This window comes from Nuphar pumila, chromosome 3, assembly GCF_984573655.1.
Source record: "Nuphar pumila chromosome 3, dmNupPumi1.hap1.1, whole genome shotgun sequence".
Taxonomy (NCBI): Eukaryota; Viridiplantae; Streptophyta; class Magnoliopsida; order Nymphaeales; family Nymphaeaceae; genus Nuphar; species Nuphar pumila.
In genome coordinates, this window is record NC_143251.1 from 22266708 (window position 1) to 22286339 (window position 19632).

General features: G+C 36.7%; 1 protein-coding gene across 1 annotated transcript; it reads left to right on the forward strand.

Annotated features, from left to right (window-relative positions):
• Positions 1 to 10793: 10793 nt before the first annotated feature.
• Positions 10794 to 11921, forward strand: HSP23.6-MITO (mitochondrion-localized small heat shock protein 23.6). Its single transcript, XM_089999034.1, has 2 exons — positions 10794 to 11096; positions 11303 to 11921. The coding sequence occupies exons 1-2, from the start codon at positions 10886 to 10888 to the stop codon at positions 11719 to 11721; spliced, it is 630 nt and encodes a 209-aa protein (XP_089855160.1). The 5' UTR covers positions 10794 to 10885; the 3' UTR covers positions 11722 to 11921.
• Positions 11922 to 19632: the final 7711 nt, after the last annotated feature.

Genomic DNA, 19632 nt, shown 5'->3' on the forward strand with positions numbered 1-19632 from the left:
GTTGGTTGTTTCTTAAATATTTTTTTGCCAACTAATTCTAGTGCACCTTTTGCCCTCCGACGACTGCGATCAGAGGCAAGTTTTTTTTCGATACCTTTCGCTTGGTGAATATTTCCATTATAATCAACAATATTCACTCCTGACTTGTTGAAAATGATGTTTACGCTTCGGTGCAACTTCTTAGGAGTGTCAAGGAAAGCATGATTTTTACCTACGTTGTTCGATTCCATTATCTTGGACTGGTATTTATGAGCTGCAATGGACTGATGGTGAATTAACTGCACATTTTTAAGTAACTCCCTTAACGCTTTTCTCATGTATACATAGGCTTCTTCACTTTTCGATGTCAAATCTGCAACATGCATAAATGACCTAACAGTTGTTGGTAACAGGAGGCTATGTGGCACTTTTCATCAACACCAGATTGTCTGACATTATCCATATCCAGCAGTTCAATCTTTGTTTGTCTCCTCCATCTTCGCATTAAATATGACTCAGTTATTTCTTGTATCTTCTCTTAATTAAGTGTTTTTAATGCATGACGACATAAAATATCTTTGAATTTATACATTTTGCACGTACATTCAACTTTTTTGTTGTCAACATTGTACGTGACATGTGCTTCTTGCCTTTTCTGATTCTCTTCGCCCTCCCATAAAGTATGGTATTTGTGCATATTCTTAGTTTGCATGAGTCCTTATATGTTGCAATTCATGACATGTATAACATCTTTCTTAATTCATTCAAATACAGTTAGTGTACACAGATCTGCAGGTCGCATCAATATTTTTATGCTCAAAGTTACATGGCGTGTATTGAAGCATTTCATATTTTGTTCAAGCTCATTTTGTCTTAGACTGTCTATAAATAATTCATATTGTTCAATGAAGCGAAACATTGTTAAATATAAATACAGGGTTTTCTTCAGCGTGGTATGTATAGATTCAACTCTTTGTGTGTTTATCATACATGCACAAAACTCTTGTCTTCCATATGCCAATGCCTACTTTTTTTCTGCATATAAATTTTGTAATCACAAACAATCTTCAAGGTCGTATATTTGAATCATTTCCTCCCAATCTGACATAAAAATGACCTCGTCTATGCTCTCAAGTATACACCTTGTAAACTTTTTGTCAAACCCTATCTTCTGATTAAATATGTGTCCTATGTTCTCTACTGCATTTTGAAAGATATGCTATAAACATAGGCGATGATGTGCATCTGGTCACACATAAAACGCTGCAGCCGCAATTGTGTGATCATCATCTGTAAGTACAGCTTCAAGTTGCTTCCCATGCATTGCCTCTGTAAATACTCTGAACAACTACTCAAAGCTTTTCTTGGTCTGGTCATTCAAAAAAGCGACACCTATATACAACTTTGTAAGTGATGGTTCACTCCAATAAACTGCGCAAATGGCCACTATTCAGTATTAATCTTCATTGTCATATAAAAAACAAGCACATTATTGAAGCATTCATAATCTACTCTTGACTTTAAATCTGCCCAAAACATATTCATAGCATATCCATCTTTATCCAGTTGCGTTGCACTAAAGAAACCAGGGTCGATGCTTGATTTCTTTTGTAAGTAATCAACCAAAGAACATATTTCTTTATTCTTCATGTTATATGTCTTCTTCCTTCTCAAGTGGTTTCTTCGATCCATAAGTGTGAATGACACATTCTCACAACCACCATCTATGTGCGCAAATAATTTGTATGTCTTCCTTGGTGCAATGCCGACACTATCAGCTATTTCAGCCATTACAATATGCGCTACAGTTACTTTACGATGTGACCTTAACATAGAAGTCATAAATGAAGCAGATAAATCATGATTATGAACACTGATTAAAGTACAAACTACATATTTTCCATTCAAAAGTTTTCTTAACACCATTCTCGCTGGACATCCGCATCTTGATTCTGGCATGGTCCTTGTTGGATTTCCAATTTATTTCTTCCAACCTTAGAATAAACATATGTCTTTCTCACCACGACACCCTGTGCATTTTTTGACCAAAAAAACCTTCTAACACTGAAGCCAAATTTTAAGGCATAATCATTATAACATTTATATGCAGCATCCTTAGTATTAAACTGCATTCCTTCTACGGGAACAGAGTCAGGTGTACTATCATGTACATTCCCAGTGCCTGCACCTTTATCAAGTGTATTGTCAGGATCGTCTACCTCATTATTGAATTGCATTTCCTGCTGAAACATTTAAGTCAAGAGTGGATCTAATGCCTGCAACTTTGTTATCATGTATATCATTAGTGCACGTATTCACTTCTTCAAGTACGTCATTAATACATATGTTCACTTCTCCATATCTTTCAAATGATTGAGATAGATCATCTTCATTACAACCAGATGATAAGCTCACCACTGTTATAAGCAAGATATCAATTCGTGTTAGCAAGCACATATGTTTACTATGATTTATTCAGGATGCATATAACAACGGATACCGATAAGGTTATGCAAGTTAAAGAAACGATTTAATGAATAGCACTATAAAAGCAACTGCGGTTTATTATTTGCTTATACTATGTATCAAGTTGTTACTTACCATGTCAATAAAAGAAATGACATGTTGTACATATGTGTTGACGATAACGCTTTAATTATATCTACGATGTTGTGAAGCGAGTTTAATAGAAATCGCTAAATGAGCAGCGATTTGAATACGAAAATCACCACCGCAATTGCGTAAAAATATATTTCTGCATGCACACGTTTTAAAAGTCTTTCTACAAATATGTTACAAATATATACTACAAAACACATAATATCTTACAAATCGATATACATATCACATAATATATTACAAATCGATACTGCAATTCAGCATAATACCTTACAAATCGACACTACAAAACACATAACATCTTACAAATTGATAAATATATCACAAAATATATTATAAATTGATACAAAAATTTAACATAATAGCAAACAAATCGATATTAAAAAATAAAATAATATCTCACAAATCAATAGTATGTTACTAAAACCGTGATTTGAGATACAATGCATATACTTAGTGAATGGAGGATACCAGATGGGGTAGAGGCCCTTCCTCATATTTGTAAACAAGCATTCTTGTCAACAGGTCCCAATGACTTACAAATATCGATAAGTTTTCAACCATCAAAAGGACAAGATCCATCTGTAATAACAAAATAATGCTTTGATGGCACTCAAGATGACATACGTTCTTTAACGATAGCACGATGACATGAAAATGTACTCACGATGCCGTAATGACACTGATTGAAATGTTTGTGCGTCATTGCTTTCTTCCATAATGCCTAATGACAACAAAAAAGAAGAGAAGACTGTAAAAGTAGATGGCCGGCAAATTCGCCTATGACGCCCACCAATGATCGAACCAATCGATCGTGAACACGTAAATGTTTTGTAACACAAGGCAGGAACGAGAAGGCGACAATGTGTTATAAAACAGGTTAAAAAATAAGGCGGGAACCTCGACTCGAGACGACGACAAAGTTTGTGTTGTCAAAGGGAGCTCCTGTTACAGCAAATGACGCAAAAGTTTACTACTTAGGGCGAAAACGAAATGTTTGGACTTTGAAGAGTTAACATCATACTTTCTGGATGAAGGATTTTTTTTGTCATTTTCTCGAACCGTCGTTTTCCTTCTTTTGAATAAAAGATATTTTTATAATTTTCTTGAATCATCGTTTTATGGCGAGCATAGCAGGAAAGGGTACTTAAGTCTATTCTGATGCTAAATGATGCCAATACATACGGAGATACGAGCTCCACGAGCTCTTATAAGTGGCACTCATTGGAACCCCCGAACAGTTTGGGGGAGAAGACACACCACGCTCTCCTCCTGACCTAACCCCATTTAGCTTTTAGGAGAAAAAGAAAAAAAAACACTCTTTTTAATGACCAAAAGATGAAATAAACTACAAATTCCTGGAATCCAATGAAAGAATCACAAATCTAAAAGGCCGTAATCGCCACCACCGAAATCATATTTGCAGCTGGAAAATGGCCAGAAACTGTAACTTCTCGGCGATTGTATTTTAGTTCGACCATGTCCTCTCCAAATTCTAATTACAGTGTGTGAGACGCGCCGGCTGCTCCAAAGAAACCCGGCGCTCCATCTGAATGTGCCTGTAGAAACTCTCGATAAAATTCTCCGCTCTCCTATCGATATCATCCGAATTCCCGATCGAGTGTCTCCACCTGATCAGCGCTTGGATCACAGCAGCAGCGGTCCTGAACCGATTCAGATTCCGATCACAGTGAGGCGGCAGCGGAGGCTTCAGCGAAACCAGGCGCTCCATCTGAAGGTGGTCGTAGAAGCTCTTGATGAAATCCTCTGTCCTCTCGTTGATATCATTATCCCAGCACCTGCTCATAGTCCTCGGGAATTCAGGATGGTGGTCGCCGGATTTGTCGATCGACGCAGTGGGGGTGGCCGTGAAGCTCGGTGTTCGGACAGAAGCAGCAACGATCCTGAACAGATGCAGGGTGATGATGTTCAGGAGGAACCTCACCTTCTGAATGGCCAACCGGAGATGAGCTAACCAAGTAACCCCAACCATCAATGGAGAAAAGGAAAAGAACCGAAAACAGAAGAATGAGAAATTGGTTATCGGTTTTTAAGAGAGAAAGGCGTGAATTCGATTCAGAATTGGAGGGAAGAGTAAATTGGTACCGTGGCTTTCGAAAGAAGGTTTGGTGTTCTTGATCGGAGACAGAAGAAAGAGAGTGCCTTTCTCCACTTTCGGATACAAGACACGGGTGAAAGAGAGGAAGAAGGGACTGAAAAGTATTCGATGAGATTTGGAAACCGTGAGGCAATTTATAGATAGAGAGTGTGGGCGCTGACCGCGCCAACCAAACTGCTAGAGGAATGTCAGAGGATAGCATCGTTTTTAGAACAGAGGAGAGGGGGTCAAATAAAACATCGGACGCACGCGGTTTTGTCCATCATTCTTGTGGATGAGTTACTGAAATGGTCTTGGTCCCCTTTGATGAAGGACCAGAATGAGCTTCTTGTCGAGCTTTAGGATTGAAGCATGATTATCATTAGTGGCTAGCTTTTCCTGTAATGCTAGTCTGCTCCTGTTGCTCCTCATTTACTTTATGTTACTAGATATCATTACGTAGTTTGCATAATTAGCATGGCTTCTATTCTATTTATATGTTGCTTCCCGTTCGATTTTATCTTTGATTCAGTATTTGTTTCTAAAGCTCTGATTGGGAACCTTGCATTGAGATGGAAAGACCTTTTGCATGTGTTGGTGCTGAGAATTGGAGCTGCTAAAAACATCCTCTTGTGATTGCTGTTGAAATGTGGTGCTTGCATTGTCAATGTGCAGTGACTTTCTCTATACAACACAAAAACACTTATTGCAATTTTCAAATGTAGTGCTTGGAGTATTGTGCGATCGTAGAATGTCATTGCGGTTGATGGGAAAGTTTTATAGGACGACTATTAGGCCTGCTTTACTATATGGTACAGAATGTTGGGCTGCCAAGAGACATCATATTCAAAAAATGAGTGTAGCTGAGATGCGTATGCTGAGATGGATGTGTGAAAATACAATAAAAGATAAGATTCGGAACGAGGAGATACGTAAGAAGGTAGGCGTTGCACCCATTGAAATTAAGATGAGAGAGAATCGTTTACAGTGGTTTGGACATATTCGACGAAGGCCTAATGATGCTCCAGTTAGAAGGATGAAGAAATGGGAAAATATATTAGTTAAAAGAGGTCGGGGTAGGCCTAGGAAGACATGAATGGAGGTGATAGAAAAGGATATGAATGCTTTGAACCTCACCGAGGACATGGCATTGGATAGAAATGAATGGAGGAGAAGGATTCATGTGGAAGACCCAGAATGATTTTCTTTGTTGGTTCATATCGCCGACCTCAATTGTTTTGGGATGAAGGCGTAGTTGTTGTTGTTGTTGTAGTGCTTGGATTGTCAATGTGCAGTGATTACTGTTGAAATGGCTATACGTGTAGCGATTTTCCTTGTTTTCATTTTTTGTGTTGTATTTTATAGAGGTCACTGCTGCACCTTGTGTTTTGTGTAGCCCAAGAGCTGGTAAAAACATCCTCTTCACGTGATCAGTTTCTAATGTCAGCTCTTTGAAAGTGATGATACCACGCCGTTAGTTTGAGAGCCCAACCACGTTAAGCCACAAGAATGTAGGTTGTCAAACGGAACCACATTAATTATAACGGTTTTGCTATGGTAGAGCTGATAAAATGAGTCGAATGAACTGAATGGAGAGTGTTCAAGCTTGGCTCATTTCTTGTATTGAGTGGAACCGAGCTTGAGCTCATTAAAAGCCAGAGCTAAATGAGATGATAAAATGCTAACTAATTTAACCCTTAACCTATTAAGTCAAGCTCAAACTGACTCATTTATAAAATAAACAATTGTTTCAAACCTGTAAGCAATAGGATTTGAGCTTTAACCATCTTAATTCTATGATACAAAAAATAGGTAAAACATATTTATCCTTACTAATTAAGGGGCATTGGTATGCTAAAATAATTTACTTTAATTAGAAACTTTTTGCAAATTACAATAAGGTTTTGTTGAGTTCAAATGCCATTTAAAAAAAAAATAGGATATTTGTTCATAATGCCCCTCTACACAAGGGAGAGAGAGAGAGTTATGTAAATGATGACGATTGATAGAGAGTACACTACATGGCTGAAAGTCAATAACAATGATTTGTCTCTTGGCTATTGCTTTATTTCTCATCGTTATTGGCTTATAACAGGAAGAATTCTCGTCGATAAGCCACTATAACAAAATGACCTTTGTTGACCAATAACAACGATATTTATAAGTCACCATTAATTAAAGGTGACTCAATAGTTGCAACAATTTCAATTACAATCCATGGATTGTCTTACCACCCGAGTCGATGAATAAGCATGTACAAAAAAAATAGAGCAATAATGTTCTGATGTCGTTTTGCAAATTCTTTCGGTCCTTCTCTCTAAAAGTCGACACTAGTTTCTCATCATAACTCTTTGTCAATGTGGGGTCACAGTAGTCCCTCAGCCATGATAACTTAACCCTGACACTGTCTCATGCCTCATCATTCACATCTATAAGAATACAACCAAAATTTTTAAATTCTCCTCAATGATGTCACGTCATTGGCTTCCCATGACACTTTAATTCAGTGATTCATGACACGTCCTCTAACATAATTGCCATTCCAATGTCTCTGAAGATGAATGTATTTGAAGACGAACTCTAAAATTGCACAATATAATCTACAATATTATGGTTGATGTTTGATAGGGTGATCTTTAAGAATTTTTGAAAATACATTCGATTCAGCAAATCCTTATGCAACTTCGTCAATGCTAGAAACCATGAGTGTGTTTTGTGCTTGAAAAATTAGTGCACGCGGGTTGGAAAAGGCTAATGTGGTTGCAAGTACACATACACATATTCAATAGTTATAACATTTTCACTTATTTAAATGCAAGTACTAAAACATACATATAAACATATAGTTGTATATATAAATAAACACACAAATATTTTTTTGCTTTTGTTTTTCAAAGACAACTCGAAGATGTTGTTTTAAACTTTACCTTCATTAATTAAGCTTATACACACATACAAAAATATCGAGTGGTAGATATGTATAAAATAAATGTAGAAAAGTACTTGTCCTTTGGCACCAGACATTGTTTGTTTTTGTGATCTATTCCAAGCATGCACTCTCGCCAAATAAGAGAGAGAAGAAACCTTATGTACACTATATAGTATCACATTGCTCTCATTTGCCTGAGGACCCTTACTATGCTCTACTTTTGAGCCCATAATCACATCAACTACTTGAGGACCCTTCATAATTGCCCTAATCATAGCCTCACTCACCTCCACATCTTAGTGAATACACTTCTTCAATTCGGAGACATCTTCATCTCCCCTCTACCACTAAAAGTATCCATATCTTCATCTTGTTCTAGCTGGGTATGAAGGTTGATAACAACCTCACCTTGAGCTAATGGCTTAAACTTCTTCACCAATGAGTCTTTCTCTCTCTTCTTTGATGCTTTCAGAATGAGAGACAAATATTTGACTACAATATCAACTTTTTTTTTGTAGATTGAGAAGCACTCTTGGGTCAATTCAAAAATTTGAGTAGCTCATTTGTTAAAACTGCATACAACGAAATGGATGAGCATAAATTTGTACACTACAGATCATTGAGGCTGTATTTTTTTAGACAAGATCTGACAACCAACATTTTTGTGTTAGAGCAACATCCCTCGATATTGGAATGGCAATCTTATTGTACATGTCAAGATATGTCTTATGAAATACCACATAACTATCAAATGTTACAAGTCTTTTAGGCTCATTCTGCGTATTATTTGTCTTCTTTGTGCTAGCATATGTAACTTGTGTATTTTTTTGTTGTTGTCATCTTATAATAAACAACTTAATTTCTATGATAACAACAATAAACTGGATAATATACATGCAAAAACCGAAACAATAACAAATTAGATAATATACATGCAAAAATTGACAACATCTATACATACAACAAACTTTGGTGTCTTCTCGTAATAAAAATTGATAACAACAGTAAACTGCATAATACATATAGAAAACCGAAAAAATCAAGGAAACTAACATGCAATGTTCTACACACCAAAAAAGCTAAAAACAACATATTAAACTGAATAATATACATGCATAAACAAATTGAGGGACGTAATTGTTACTTACAAACAATTTATAAATATAAATATATATACATATATATATATATATTTTACAAAAAAAAATAGTGAAAAGTTATTCATCAAAAAACCTAACTGTCAGTAACCTTACCAAAAAAAACTCGGTTAAGAGACACTAATGAAGTCATTACTGATAGTTTTACCAGAATATTCGAAGGAGATTCGCCAGAAAACTCGTTGGAGGAAGGCCAAAATTCAAGGTTTTCCACCACCGGTGAACCGCCGTCGATGATGGATTTTCGCAAAGTTGTCACCCACCAGAATATTCACCTAAATATCATTGAAATATCATCGGATGGATTGAGAACTACAATGACGCTAGGTGTTGTGAAAATAGGGCATCTAGATGAAAAAAAGGGGTTGTGAAACGTAACATCATTTACATAGGACATAATTTCGCAAGAAAAAGTAATTTGCAATAGGGGTGTGATTTGAGTAAGAGATTTCACAATATCGGACTTTCCTAATCATTTTAAAATTTTGCAATACTTCATGTGATATTCATCAATGATTTTGTATTTGTCAGACTTCCCCAAATTTTATGATTTTCGTAGATTTTTACACAAAACTTATGATGAGATTCACAAATTGTTTGGATTTTCGTATTTTTTCTTTGTAAATTTACAACCTCATATGCAATTTTATTGACGAGTTTTGTAGGTGTATTTTTTTAGGATCATGATGTGCAAAAATAAAAAATCCATACCTGCAATGGGTAAAAAAGATAAGAAAATATTGAAAACCTGCAATATTGTTCGTTAGGCGAATTTTAGTAAATTGTAAAGCATTTTAGGAAATGCGTCATTTTCTCGCTGTACAGTAGAGTCATTTTCTGATATTTTAACTGGATGTGGATTATTGTCTTGGAAATACTGGATATGGAATATTGCATTCCTTTTATGCACAGTAGGATATAAGTTAGACAGCAATAGCTGAGACTGTGTTAGGGATTTAGCATGAATGGATCAAATTGATGATCGGGTTGGACCTAAAAGTTTAAATCGAATCTTATTAAATGGATTTAGATGTGTAGATATACCATTTATATCCCATTATGGAACTTTTTGGTTTTCAACTCAGGGGCGCCCATGTGTATGTTATCATTGGCCGCGCTTTAAAGGCCGTTCAGTCCATAGGACGCCCATCGCTTGAATGAGATCAATACTTTTCAATGTTTTCATACGTTATCTATGCTCGACCTGGATGGCTGCAATTGATGGGTTTAATTAGGGGTAATAATGGGTCGGGTTTGACTCGGACCCGACCCATACCAAACGGGTCAGGGATTGGTGATAAATAAGAAAGTCCTATTAGAATCTGGGTCTAACCTAAAGAATCCGATTAATATATGGAGCAGACCACCCAAGTTCTGACTAAGATTCCTAAATTTTCAATGTAAAAAATATAATTTTATCAGGTAATGTCCGGGCCGGTTCATGTGATCCTTATAGGATCCAGGTATGGTTTCTCTTATGGTGGGTATGAATGAACCCGGGTTCGGACCCGGTACCAGCATCTCAAATTATGTATGGGTCTGGTTTTACCTGGGTTTGGACCAAACCCGACCTGTTGATACCCCTAGATTTCATAGACGATTTTGAATGTCATTCATTGTTGAAGATAAACGAGTAGGGATGTCAACAAATCAGATTTGTATCCAGATTGGTCAGATTTGATAGACCAATACCGTATCGGATTATAATAGGATGCAGATATGATTTTGGATATTTGCTGGTATTTGGATTTCATGTATATTTGAATCCACGAGTTCAAATCCATTTAGCCAACGTCCAATTAGTCAAAGCTGGTATTGGCTAAATCCAACATAAAATAAAGGGCATCCAAGCCACCATGCGCCGGATGCCCCTTTCTTAGATGTAAGGAGAAAGGACCAACTGGACCTATCCAGAACGTTCCGGCCATCTGGAACCTTCTGTGCCTCTCTGGCTCTCTCAATCTCTGGAACCTTCCATCACCACCCGCCTCCCCCCACTATAAGGCGTCCCTACCCCGCCGCCTCTAAAACCCCAAACGTTCATCTCAATTGCAACCAAAAACCCTCTGTAACTGAGTATCTTCAATACCATCTACTTCAAAAATGGCTGCCATGGTAGCACTGAAAAAGGGTACCTCTCGCTTGGGCCTCCCCTCGCTAACGAGGGCCCTCTCGGCCTCATCCTCATCCACTCGCGCCTTCAACACCTCTGCTCATGTGCGAGACTACGACGACGATGACCGCAGCCTAGACGTTGATCGCAGGGAGGGCGCTCCTGCGGCGCGGCGCCGCGATGTTCCCGGCATCTTTAGCGGTAAGTTTTAGCGCGACCCTCTTCTTTGAGGCATTTCGTCGAACGGTATGTTCTGCGGTCTTAGTTTCTTTGATCGCTTGGAAAGTTTTGTTTCTTTTGGGCTGTTAGAAAACAACTTTATCCTTGCGGCGTTTTCCCTGAATTTGTGGCTCAAGTTGTAGCGGTTTTCTTCTGAGGAATTTGATCGAACGGTTGGTGGACTGTAGATGTGTTGGATCCCTTCTTCCCATCGAAGAACGTGAGCCACCTTCTGAATATCATGGACCAGTTCCTGGAAAACCCTGTGCTGGCCGCGACGCGGGGGATGACGGGAGGGGCGAGGAGAGGTTGGGACGTGAGGGAGGACGGGGACGCGCTCCGGTTGAGGATGGACATGCCGGGCCTGGACAAGGAGCACGTCAAGGTGTCTGCCGAGCAGAACACGCTCATCATCCGCGGCGAGGCTCCGCCGGAGGCCGGAGACGAGGAGTTGGGGAGGAGGTACAGCAGCAGGATCGATATCCCTCCTAACCTGTACAAGCTGGACCAGATTAAGGCCGAGATGAAGAATGGGGTGCTCAAAATATCGGTGCCCAAGGTGAAGGAAGAGGAGAGGAACGATGTCATTCACGTTAATATCGATTAGAGGCGCTGGTGAAGAAGCTCTGGTTTCTGTCCTTGTTAGCTTTGTTTGGAAGTTTTAGCCTTTTCTTTCTAGGAAGAAGAACCGATGATGGCCTTTGGATAGGACGGTAGTTTCTTGGACCTGTAAAAATGGGAGTCTGTTCTGTTCATGTTTGTTCCAGAGTTTCTTTCACCCTTTTGTTGATTGCCTGCTTCATGATCCATTTGAGCTGCGTTGTTGCTAGTTTGTTCTTTTTTGCTTTCATTTTGTACTATTTGGGAAGCATCGCAATTCTTGGAATCTCACGGGACTCCAGTGAGAATATCCAAACAGGAGGTGGATTTTTTTTATTTGAATTCCTATCAGGAGCTGCTAAATGAAGCTTAGGTTCTCTCGTTTGGATTCTTAAACTTACTGAGCAGCTTGTGAACTCAGCGCGGCTCTGCTCCCAAACTAAAAAAAAGGGGGAAAAAGATATCTGGGAAACGAGATGAACTGCTTGTGGGTCATCTCATCGATGTTCACCCTGTGAATGAACAATCGACGTTGGGTTCAGTTCAACGTTAATTAATATGAGATCAACGGCTCGGCGCAGTATATATATAACACCCAATTTAGAGGATGATCATAGAATCGAAAATTAATTTCGGTGTATACAATTTATGAAAAAACGAAAATGAAATAATACCTGTGCTCTTGCCCCAAAAACTAAGAATTTCTGTTCAATCTTCGTAACCAATATCTTCCACCACCAACTTTATTAGGTTGAAGAAAGTAATCTCTCTCTCTCTCTCTCTCTCTCTCTCTCTCTCTCTGTTGATGACTCCAAAATCAACTATTACCAAGCTGTAGATAACTTTTATTACAGCTTTTGTAATTTTGGCAAACTTCCCTGCTCGCTCTTTGGGTAACGTCCCCATATCTACATAGATAGGGGTGTAATGGGATCGGCTATACTCGATTTAATATATTTAACCTGACCAAATATTAATAGATTCATTGGTTCGAGTCGAGTTCAAAATATTGATTCTGAAAACGGGTCAGATTTTGATTATTGTAAATGAAGACCCTAACTCTTTTGGATCGTATCAGCTTTTTGATACTTGACCCAAATGGTTTTTTAGATTGTAAAACCAAACTAACCTGAACCTGATTCGATTAGAGCCCGTTTTATTCTTTAAGTGACTGCAATTCAAACCTGCTTCATATCTGAGTCAACCCTAACACAAACTGATTATGTATCCAAATCTGTTTTACATGTATCCAAACTTATGGAACATTTTGAATATGAAATATCATAGATGTGTTTTCATTTCAACTTCAAGAGATTGGTTGGTTTGGTAATATTTTTTTATTTAGATTTTAGCATTATTTATAAAATAATCAATAGTTGATAAGAGAGAGAGGGATGGTAGGGCATCAAACTTTTTCTGGTTTAACGAGTCTCGTAAGTTCTTGATCGTGAGTGCGAGAATTCGGTGGAGCGAGAGGAATTTAGGTGCTCTTTATGTCTTCATAGGTTTTGTGACTCGCAGGTCTTCAGTAACTAATCTTTCTTTGGCTGGTCGCAGATTTGCATATAGAATTCTACAAAAAAACGATTGGAAATTTCGGTATTCGTTATGTTCATTACGGCGAGTTTCTGATTGTTGTTTCTCTAAGGCCTGTTTGTGATTCACATCGATCAAATTAATTAAGGAGTTTTTCCTATATATATATATATATATATATATATATATATATATTGTCGCCACCGTTGCCCATGCCGAAACTGTTGCGTACGGCAACGTCCACAAGGTGTGGTCCACCCTCGTGGAGATGCAGAGTGGGTTCTGCTGATGCCGGAATCGTGACGGTTCGGCTATGACCATTGCAACTCATGAATTTTTATTAGTTTATTAATTTTTTATTAAATTGGATTTTCTGCTTCTTTTGTAGATGCTCATTGTTGTTTGTGATCCACCGCCGCCACCTCATAGTTTGTGTCGGACAAGGATTCTGATACACACTACAGGTATTATTCTGAATCCTTACCAAGGCTCGGGTACAATACCTCTATGTTCATCGAGTTTTTAATTACTTAGGGATGCGTAAATAGTTTTTTAGATGCATTTAGGACCCAGAATGATTTTATGGGTTTGTATATGTTTAGAATAATTTATTGAACTAACTAAAGTTGAAAAATGATGAACGTTGATATAAATTATAATTGTAGAACTGGATTATCTAGAACATTTTGAAAGTGTTTTGTTTTGCATGTTAAATTTTAAAAATAAATGATAAATTTTGCATATGTGTTAATTGGCTCTAGGAAACGAAGCAGCCTTAAAATGGGCCAATGAAATGTTGTGGTCTGTGCATATGCAGGAAAGACATACATGCAGATATGTGTATATGCAAGAACAATATACGTAGCAGCGATTCTTTAACGGCGAAAAAAAATTCCTGCCACTTGATAAAACAATAACGACAAGATTTTTATCCCTGCTAATTGATAAGTAATAACATGAACATAAATATATCATCATTATTACTCTACTATAATCATAAATGTCATTGCTATAGTTATTCATGTCCCCACAAATGCCTTGCCCTTGTACATATTTCATCGTTAAAAATTTATGATTAAGAGCGAGATTTTGTGGCCGTTACATATTATGTTAAAACACATCAACAAATATATTTAAGGGCCAGAAGATCTCACCATTATTGATCAATAACGATGAGATCAGGCTCTCGTCGTTATAAGGTTACTATATAACGATGAGATTTTCTGGCTATTAGATATTGAGATAAAGCACATTAACGAAACCAGAAGATCTCACTGTTATCTGGCTCTCGACGTTATAGGGTTATTTTTTTGAAAAGGGGTACCGACGGGGCCTCCCCTCTCTTTCTCTTTCTCACGTATTTCCTTACTCTCTTGTCTCTCCCTGCTCTCTGGCGACTGGTGACTCTTTCCCTTTTTGCTTCTCACTCCAGTGATGTCCCGCTCAACTCCCTCCCTCTTCCTCACTGCTTAATCAGGCGACCCCCCTGCCTGGCTCCCTCCCTCCCTACATAAAAATAGGGTTTTCTACTAGAGGGGGAAAAGGGTTTTCCATGAGATTTCTCTCTCGCAATACTCTCTCTCTCTCTCTCATCATCCCTTCTAGGGTTTGAGCGAAGACGTCAAAAGTACCATCTCTCTCTCTCTCCTCATCTCTTCTCGTATTTGAGAGAAGACGCAATGACCATCGAGGGTTTTGGCGTCTCTCTCTCTCTCTCTCTCTAAACCCTGTCGTCCTCCTTATCGAGGACACCATCTTATTCTTCGTTAAAGGCACCCTCATTGTTCGTTGATGTAGAGGTGAAGATGATCGATGTGCCAAAAGCCCTCTTGTTATCCTTGTGGAGTAGATTGATGCAGAATTCCTCTCGCTCCACCCTTCTTTCGAGGATGCCAAAAGCCCTCTTGTTATCCTTGTGGAGTAGATTGATGCAGAATTCCTCTCGCTCCACCCTTCTTTCGAGGATGCCAAAAATCCCGTTGTTGCCTCTGTCCCCACAGCCAGTTGTGATCCACCATCTGGCTCCTTTCTCTTTTGATCACTGTTGAGGAGCTGATCGATGCCAAAAGTCTGTCACTCTCCCTATCTTTAATCCCTGTTTTCGACTTTTAGCATAGGGTACCTTCCTAAATTTTTTTTTCTGATTCATAGGAAATTGATAGTTTGATCTTAATGAAAGTTATTTGTACGGTCATCATTTCACATTTGTTTAATACTTAAAGTGTTAAAAGTGTTATTTAAACATTTTGATGCTTGAGCATGTACACAATTTTTTATATTAGACAACTCTCTCTCTTACACACATACAATGGCTTTTCAATAGTGTTGGGCTTTTAGCAATTATTTCAATCGTATTTTTCTACTTTGTGCATTGTCCTTATATCTTTCCACCGTTGGGAAAAATTTTAATACTACTAATAGATTTTATGCTAATGTTGTTGTTGACAATAGTATATGTTGTGAACAATATTGTTAGTTATGCATAATGTTTACAATTGTTGATGTTTTTCAAACTTAACGCTTGTTTCCTTTGGTTGCTTATTCTAAAACAATGCATGATGGGGTTCTTACAAATCACAAATTTAACTCAATAAACAGTTAGCAATTTACAATCTGCAAACTAAGAGAAAAGAGTGCATGCACATATGCATTTGGCATGGCATAGAGTCTACATGTTGGACATATGATGGTGTTTGTTTAGGATAAATATTATATGTGAATGGTGTTTGTTTAGGATATATATTATATATGTGAATGATTTTAGAAATGTTTGGCACATATGACTATTAGAAGTGATTGTGTAGTGTTGGCTAAACATGAATTAACTAGCTGATCGACTAATAACTAATCGAATATGTTCACTACGTACATCAGTTTTGCCTGTTTTTTGTTATTCAAAAATATGAAGTAACTAGTTGATGAATTACTCATGATAAGTTTGTTATAAAATTGTATCTTATGTAATGCTTATATATATATATATATCAAATTTTATGGATGTGATCTACAAGGTTTGTTTAATAAAAAAATGTGTTTTGAATAATATGATTGTGAAATGTGAGCAAGTTATTTAAAGACTTAAAAAATTAACTTCCCATAATGTACTAAAATTTCAAAACTCCCAAAATAGAGCTTTTTAGATCAAAATGACACCACCCAAGGTTTGATTCTTAATAAACAAACTATGTGAAACATGTCTATGCGGTCAAACCATCATATACTTTGAAACATCTATAAATATTTGGATACATCTATGAAAGTGCATGCTAGCTTTTGAAAAAATAGATAAACATAAAGTAACCAATTTATTAAAAAAACTTAGTACAAACTAATTTCTACCTTTACATTATACAAATTTAAGGAATTACATAAAAAAAGAAAGAACATCTATCTAAGCAGTCCAAAAAACCAAAAAATTTGCCTAAGGAAGAAAATCAAAACATAAACTAACACTCACTCCTATAATCTAAAAATTTAATAAACCACATGGGAACACGAAAAACTAAAAAAAAAAAGATACTGGTTCTGAACCCATATCTATATGAGCATGTTTATTGACTTGTACCTACATATCATCAATAGATTATATGTTTATTTACTCATGTGTTAATCATCTTGAGACACCCTAATTATTCTCTAATAAACATGTCTCTATCACAAGCGAGAAATAATAAATGTGATTAAATAATTAATACAACCAAGCTGAACATTTTTCTGATATTGTAGGGTATTTTTGTTACTGTAACATGTCTCCATCACAAGTGGAGAAGGAAGACCATGTGTTTCCATAAAATCCTAATTGGTTTGAGGACTCATCGCTCGACTCAAAAATTGATATAAGTGCAATTGAACATCTACCTTTGTGTAACGTAAGTGCATGTGTTATTGCTTTGTTTTTTGCCTTTGTGTTTTTTTTTCTCTCTTGAAAATGAGTCCAAAAATGTATATGGTCCTTGTTTATATTTAATAATTGTATGTTATTTTAACTTCATGATTTTGTTGTTGTCGTCTATTTAATTTAATATTGTTCTTGTATGATAGTAAATATTCTTGTATGATTCAATTTTGTACAGTATATTTGATCTAATATTGTTTGCATGAAATTAGCATATGTTGACATGTTCACAATAAGGAGGTGGGTATTCTTCCTCCTCGTGGATCAGTTCTTCACCTGCCAGCTAAGGTGAACACCTAGACGGGATCAACTTTATATCACAGGTGAGAGATACTTTAAGGAATGAAGATGTGCCCCCCACACACCACAAGACACTGCAGTTCTAGAGTCGTCCACGATGGCCTCAGGTAAATATTAATTTAATATTTCTTTAATATAATTAAAATCTTATTACTATCATTCTTATTAATATTTCTTTCTTACTACAAATTAGCAACTGCAAAATCTTCTCAACGCAAACATGAGAAGAACAAATGCATAGCTCATCAGAAGCTAATCAAGCGATAAAAGACTTTAGTAACTATCAAGCTTAGGATGCAAGGAGTTGTGGGTGAGGGTTCCTCTGTATTTTTTATGAGGGTTTCATGCATAATTTGGGAGCCAACCATACTCACTCATAACTTATGAAAGGTCTCAAATGACGAGAAGATGGTGTTGTGTGAGACAATTTATATAAGTATATGATAATGTATATGACAATGCATGTGATGTAAACATATTAATCCATAAAAAGAGTGTTACTAAATATATTTTGATAATTTGGTGCAGAAAGAGTTTGATTTAGATAAAGATATAGATGAACATCAGTGGTGCGTGGAGAAACAACTTCAACTATCTTACTCAAGGGTGCGGGAAGGTTTTCACAAGCATTACCAAAAGTTTTAAAACTACGACGTAGCAGAACAACATTCTCTCGAAGAAGTTGACTCTGAAGTGTGGAAAGGGATTTGCAAGTTTTTCAGCGGGGACTATTAGACAGTAAATATTAGATATATATTTATAAGTAAATAAATGTTCAAATTTTTAAATTTTTGTTTATTAATTGATCTTTCTTTGATGAATAGTGGGCATCAGAGAAAAATTCAATGAATAAATCAAAACAAATGGTCCAACATATTAATGGATTATCTTCGTACCTCTAGAGGTATCATACGAGAGTAAGTTCTTATTCTCTAAGTTTATTTTTTATATAGTATAATGCTAAATATGTTTGCTTTAATAGATTCTTAATTTTTTATTTGCATACTGAAATAGATGGGCTGGAACTAACGACAAATGTGTTCTACAAAAAGACACACATTCATTCAGATCACACAACATTCATCTATAGCAAAGTAGAAAATACTTATGTAATTAACTCACACTTTGTAGTGCCACATTCATTCATTCTATTTTGTACATTATCGTTAGTTACTGATAACTAATTATTAACGACGTGCAGACGAAACTACAATCTATAGTGATTGAAAATTAAACATTTTCTTCACAAGGAGACCCATCGATGATGGAGCAAGACATTTTTGTGAAGATCCTGAAAGAGTGGTATGGAGATGTGAAGGGGATAGGTTTATTTTTTTCTTCCATCCAAACCATCATACTTCAGCCAGGCCTAAATTTCGTAGCTATCTTTTCAACTGAATATGATGGAGGCAAAGCTCTAACAATTAAGAGAGAAAATTGAGCGACATTAATCAACAATTTAGTTTACCCTTGATATCTTTGGCATCCATGTCAACTTTAAAATCTTTGTCTCTTGAAGAGGATAACTAAAATTCAGAAGAATATAACATCTAAGGAAAAAGTGACATATAGGGATAGGTGCCGATAAAGAAATTTATGCCTAAAAGAGACATGTACTATGACATAGACAACTTGAATGCATGAAAATTTAACAAAATATACGATGACGATGATAGAAATGTTGCATACAGAGATGCTTCATGGCAAACCTCTCTGCACGCAAAACATTAAAAACCTGATAAATAAAAAGATTGCACGCACGGGAATATCGAACAGGATTACTAAATGGAGACCGGAGAACAAAAGATAACACAGGCAATGAATTGACAATAAGTAGGATGAAAAAAATATTCTTGGAAGTTTTTATGAAAGACGTTGGAAAACAAGGCTGGCTCATTCAATGTTTTTTGTCAATGGATAGGCAGGTAGGAGGTTGAATCCTACAATTATGAACCAAAACACCTTTTGGTTAAGATGTTGCAGTCTTCCTCAATCCTTAATCCATAGGAGGAGTCACGTGCATTAATTTCATCCATATCTCGTCAAGGCAAAATCTTGGCATATTAAAGGCTTTTTATAAATCTCGAGAAAAATCTAAGGAATAGAAAAATAAAAATTCACCAGAAAACGAAAAGAAAAGAATATGTTTTCATTGATTTTTGTAAAAATGTAAAGAAAAGACAGGGC